Source organism: Papio anubis, chromosome 1 (genome assembly GCF_008728515.1).
Source record: "Papio anubis isolate 15944 chromosome 1, Panubis1.0, whole genome shotgun sequence".
In the NCBI taxonomy this organism is placed as follows: domain Eukaryota; kingdom Metazoa; phylum Chordata; class Mammalia; order Primates; family Cercopithecidae; genus Papio; species Papio anubis.
In genome coordinates, this window is record NC_044976.1 from 214332634 (window position 1) to 214338633 (window position 6000).

A 6000-nucleotide genomic window follows, 5' to 3' on the forward strand; every position below is an offset into this window, starting at 1 on the left:
CATATTTAAAAGAAAAGTTAATATTTTTACAGTTCATGTTGTCAGTCTTCAACTTAAAGCCAATTAAAGGATATATTTAATGTTTTTCTCGCCAACAAAACCTGTAATCTAACCAAATTTTATTTTTCACTATTTGGTGGCCCTTTCAAATGCTTGATAAAAATGAAGTACCCTAAATAAAAAGTTGCCTAGCTCTGCATGTCAAGTTCTAACATAACAAACTTAACTGTCACAACAAAATGAAGGTTCCAAGTTCCTCTTTTCATTTACAGGAAGCTTCAAAAATAAGTACCTCTGATAACTTAGCAGTATGAAGCACCTGTAATTTCAGTATTCTGGGAGGCCCAGGTAGGCAGATCACTTGAGTTTAGGAGTTCAAGACCAGCCTGGGCAACATGGTGAGACCCTGTCACTATTTCAAAAAGAAAAAAAAAAAGGCTGGGCGTGGTGGCTCAAGCCTGTAATCCCAGCACTTTGGGAGGCCGGTGGGTGGATCACCTGAGGTCAGGAGTCCCGTTCTCTATTAAAAATACAAAAATTAGCCAGGTGTGGTGGCACGTGCCTGTAGTCCCAGCTACTTGTGAGGCTGAGGCAAGGAGAATCACTTGAACCCAGGACGGGGAGGTTGCAGTTGAGCCTAGGTCACACCACAGCAACCCAGCCTAGGGGACAGAGTGAGACACTGTCTCCAAAAACAAACAAAAACATCATAAAATTGCATTTACCTTCATCTCAAAACACACTTTGCCTTTTGACACACCATAAGATGCTCTTCCTCCAGCCCAAAGAAAAGCGAAACTTTCCATTGTAAGGGAAGAAGCACTGAGACGATCTCTTGATATTTTAAAATGTAGATCACAATTATCTGTAATTATATCAAATACTGTGTTACTTTTGACATCCAATGTAAACATATCTGCTATGTAGAGAAAACTTGGTTATTTAATTTTTGCATGTACTTCTTAACGCTGCACAACTTTTGTCCACATCATGCTGTTGTTCCAATTCTCAGTTTAAAGCCCCACTCCCACCAAGTCACTCCTTTTAAATTATGTACTGAAAAGTAAACTGCCTCTGAAACTAATACCAAGGTTTAACATGTATATTTTAAGTATTTAAAATAATCAAGACAATGTGACATTAATACATACCTGCTCTGCTCTTTACCTTGATTTAGAGGCAAGCAGTAGAGGATAGCAGGAAATCAAAGTGAAGCATGCCAGAACCAGGTAGATTTACCAGTGCCACATTAAAACTGAAGGGAGGCCACGACCAAATTATTTTGAAACAGGAGTATGAGCTGCTGTTGATCCTGCACCAGGGCTCTAGCTCCTAAATTCTTCTTCTAAAACTTGTGAAGAAGACAGCCTAAATCTATGAAGTACAAACCTGGCCGTCTAATGCTGTTAATAGTGCAGCATTTTAGGTCCTCTTTACCCAGGACTGCCTGTTCAACAATGAGGGATTAACTGCTTCCCGGATTATCCAAATCCAAAGTGTCTTTAACCTAGCTACCCATGGGTCACTGGCTCATTAACATGCACCTTCTCAGACTTCTCACTTCAACAGCTCAAGTCAAGCTGGAATTCGATTTTTTTTTTTTTTACTGATCAGAGAAAAATAAATCTACAGTTTGGAATTTTTCTTAAATTAGAATTACTGTAATCAACAGAATTTAATTCAACAGATTGTTTGAATTCCACATTGTGTTTATATTGACATATGCCTATCTGATTTGCTAAAAAATCTAACAATTAATTACATTACCTGCATGAGTCACCACTTCACTACCTTGCCAATTCCTAGCAACTTTTTATTTACACAACCCAGAATTTCACATAAAACTTTCAAATCAACTAACTCCTTTTTCACCTGCAGTTTTTTACTTTAAAAAGGCTCAGATGACTATCTCAACCTTCTGTAAAGGACATTCCAGTAAGAAAGAGTTTTACATTTACACTCTTACAAATCTGAATAAAACCAAATTGTACAAGAAAACATGAGAAGCTAAGCTTCAATGCCCTCCATCTAACAGAGCAGGCTGACACCACAGCTGATACTTTCAAACAGGTATTTCTATTCTTTGGTCTATTTATCACATCCAGAGTTGTGAATTCTGATCACTAAACCAACTACTTTTTTTTATAACAACAACAAAAAAAATGCAAGTCTGACAGTCAAAGCCCACTTAGAGGTTTGCAATACTTTCTCATACTCAATTGCAACCCAACTGGGTGAAGTAGCAGTATTTACAGTGCTGCACTGCCATTGATACCATTCGCTGCTGAAGAAAGCTAGTGGCCCAGTGATAGCCCACTGCTGCTGCCTCAGGTCTTTGGAAGAAATCAACTTATGTTTAAAGCAGCAGCTACTGAACTGGAATTGAGAACAAAAGAGCAGTTATTGAAAAAGTAATATTACAATCTTTTAGAATAGGGAATATACTTGTGTGCTAATGGGAGAAGTCATTAGTAAATATTTAACTAGCCCAAATAGCTCACTTAATATAATTCCACAAAAAAATGAATTACTTTATCGTAGAAGCCTGTAAGGCTAAATTATAGGTAGTGTTACAAGTTTCCGTTAGCTAGTCAGAAACTGGCATTAATTTTACATTTCCTAAGAACGAGAACTTTCAAGTCATAAAAATATGAAACTCCTAGAGCCTGTAAAATAATCCATTTGATACAACTGATGCCGTGCTAAATATTAAACTACTAAGTTCTGAATATAAACCATTATCTCTTCCTGCTTTTAAAAAAAACTAACCCAACTTTTGCTGCACTTAAGCATTAAGTTTTCTAACATTTTGGAAGCAAAAAAAAAAAAAAACCATCACCGCATTTCATAATTGGGGAGAAACAGCTTCACTTACAAGTATCAAGACAAACCACTGTGTCATCGAAGTGTTCATCTTCTTCTTCAACAGGTGGCTGAGGAGATTTGGCTCTGAAAGACAGAATTGTCTCCTGATACAGCTTTCCGATCAACGAACGAATAAGGGATGACAAGTAAAACTAGGTGAGCATCCTATACCTGCTATACTTGTTCTCTTCAATGTACTCAAAATATCCACGGCCATGATCTTCTCGTGGTCTTTTAACACCCCTCTTTTTATCTCCGCCTTTCTGTTCTGTTTTGCCGTCCCCTAAAACACACAAGACCCCCATAAGAGGCCAAGCCGCTAAACAACAACAAAAAAGCGCTTTTCCGTTCCGAGAGGCAAAGCAGCTCGACTTTATCCTGCTTTTTAACTGAGGTTTTAACCGAGGACTCAAATGTGAATTCGAAGAACAATCAGCTACGAATTGGATTGGCGCTAGTGACGCAGTCTAAAGACGTTACGAATTTTGCCAGTCTCCTCGATGATTCGAGAAACCCGAAGAAAAACTGCGCGGCCCAGGCCCGAAGCCCACGTGTATCGCGACCAGGGCGCAGGAGGGGGAGGGGCCGAGCCCGGCGCGGCGGCGCTCCCCTCCCCCGCGGGCCCGCGCTCCCCGCGGCCGCATTGTACTGATCTTCCGCCCCCCGCCCCGCCCGGCTCCTCCCGCAGGAAGTGACGTCACGCCGAGCCCCTGCGCTCCTTGCACAATACAGCGGCGAGGAGCCGCCAAAGCGCGCCCGCCCCGGGACCTGGGGCCTCTCCCCTCCCCCCGAGACATGTGCCCGCACCGCGCGCACGCAGCGCGACGGCGCCACCGCGGGCCGACCGGGCTCCCTCCCGCCGCCCGCCCGCGGCTCCTCCCCCTCCAGCGGCAGCTGCAGCTCCCCCCGGCTCTCGAGCCACATAATGGAGGCGCTGCCACCGCCGTCACACACACACACACACACACACACACGCACACACGCCCCGAGCCCGAGGCCTCTCGGCTAATCTGGGATTCCCCGCGCCCCCTCCCCCACCCGCCACCCTCCCCGCGGCCCCCGCCCGCCCGGGGCTCCCTCCCCCTGCGGGGCTCCGGCAGGCCTGGGGCACGGTCCCCACCCCGCGCGGGCCTCCCGCCGCGCGCAACGTACAACGCAGCACTCACCCGCCGCCGGAGCCCCGGGGCGACCGCCGCCTCCGCCGCCTTCCGCCTTCTTCTTACCTCCCGCCTGCTGCTGGCCCTGCCTCGCCCCGGGCGGCGCCACCGTCACCGCGAACAGCGAGGTGGGGCCGCTGCTCTTCCCCGCGGCCTCCTTGGCGGCCCCGCGCTGCTGTTGGGTCTGTTGCTGCTGCGTCGCCGGCGGTTGAGGCTGCTGCTCCCCGTGCCCGTTCTCGTCGCCCGCGCCTTCCTCTTCGTCCCCGAGCTCATCTTCCCCTTCCTGGAAACCCTGATCGTCGCCGTTCTCGTCTTCCGAGGCGGCCTCCTCCTCCTCCATCGGGCCCGAGTCGGCCGCCCCCGCGGCCCCGTTCTCCTCTCCTAGCTCCATCTGGTCGCCGTCCAGGGCGGAGATTCCTTCCTCCTCCTCTTCCTCTTCCTCCTCCTCTTCATCGCCGCCGACCGCGGCCTCCTGCTCGAGGCCTGCTCCCGAGCGCCCGGCGGAATCCCCGCCCAGGTCTAGGCTGCCGTTCCCGGGCTCCATGGCGGGGCGGCCCCCGGCCTCCTCGTCGTCCAGCGCGGCCTGGAGTCGCTCCATGAGCTCGGCCTTGAGACCCTTGTCAGAAAGGCGTCGCTTCTTGAGCTCCTCTTTCAGCTCCGACACCTTCAGCTTTTTTACATTAACAGGCGAGGAACTCATGGTGAGGGCCCCGATTCACCGCTAGGCGCTGCCTCAAACTCGGCTCCGCTCACTCGGCCACTGGTGGCGGCTGCTGCGGCTGCTCCTCGGCCCGGGCGGCGGCTGCGGCTGCGGCTGGAGACGGGGTCGTGCTGCAGAGCGGATCCGCCTGGTGTCGAACGGCGCCAATTCCTTTCACCGAGTTCGCGAGGGAGACGCGGAGACTCGCCTGGCGCGAGCGAGCACGCAACGTCCTCTCGCAGGGGCGGCGCCGCGCACGTAATATAGGCGCCCCGCCCCCTGCGCTGACGGGAGCGCTGCGCAGGAGGAAAGCCGGAGCGCGCCCGCGCTCGGCCCCGCCCATTACCGTACTTACCTCCCCGCCCCCACGCCGAACCCGGGCGGAGAGCGCGGCGCAGGCCGCGCAGTGCGCTTCCAATTGGGACTGAGCAAATGGAGGAAAAGGAAACCGCCTTTCAGTTAAACCGACTCACTGCATAATCTATTGGCCTTTCTGGGTCTTTGGTGGCTATACTCGTTTGGCTTTTCGCCTTCCCAGCCTGGAGGCTGCTTTGTCCAAATGCTTTCTTCAGTCCTCAACTTGGCATTTCAACCCGAATCCGCCTTTTCTTCCATCTTAGATCTGCCTTCTTGTATGTTTCTCCAGCTTTTCGTTTAAAACTCCTTCAAATCGTTTTGACTGGTATAACACACATTGGCAACTGTTACACGCAGGGGCTCTTTTCAGCATAATGCTGTATTTGATTTAATATGTGTAAGTCCTGCTTTGCGAATTGGATTTTAAGTTCGAGAAGGGCAAGGGCAGAGCCGTTCTTTTGTCTGTTCCACACCCCGGGTGCAGGGCCTGGGAAGTAGAGGCTTTGCTTACTACTCCATACTGCAAACCCTAGTTTACCAGCCTTTGCAGGGCTATTCTCATGCTCTTAATAACCCTAAATAAACCACAGAATTGCATTTCCAAGTTTTCTGTACCTACCACAAAGACGGACCTCCAGTAAGGCTTGTTCTGTCCACTTTAGGACCTGGTCATCGGCTATGAAGTCTCAGTAGTTAACCATGAGGGTGAGACTCAGCTAGGTCTTTGATTATAGGCCCACTTGATTCTCTTCCTATTCCTGTAGAAATACTCTTGACCAAATCATTCTGAAACTTAAAGTTCATGAAAAATCAAGGGCAGTGATTTTGTGGGAAAAAAAAAAAAAAAGGACTATCGCTCTTGAAAAGAAATCCGTTATTTTGTATGTTAGAAGTTTACTTTTTCGCTTTAAATAAAAGATG

General features: G+C 48.9%; 1 protein-coding gene across 3 annotated transcripts in view; it reads right to left on the reverse strand.

Moving 5' to 3' along the window:
- The window catches only part of HNRNPU (heterogeneous nuclear ribonucleoprotein U), a 23722-nt gene extending 18648 nt beyond the window's left edge, over nt 1-5074 (reverse strand). Inside the window, exons 1-4 of one of the 3 annotated variants that reach the window (XR_001898116.2) lie at nt 4032-4958; nt 3037-3148; nt 2876-2949; nt 726-865 (exon numbers count right to left, since the gene is read on the reverse strand). Coding sequence is in view for 1 of the 3 variants with exons in the window: in XM_003893677.5 (XP_003893726.1) it covers nt 726-865; nt 2876-2949; nt 3037-3148; nt 4032-4722 (1017 nt within the window). In the remaining 2 variants the exon portion in view is untranslated. Of the gene's footprint in view, nt 1-725; nt 866-2875; nt 2950-3036; nt 3149-4031 lie in introns of all 3 variants that reach the window. The other 2 variants (XR_001898117.2, XM_003893677.5) reach the window with 2 other exon arrangements.
- Between the last annotated feature and the right edge of the window lie 926 nt (nt 5075-6000).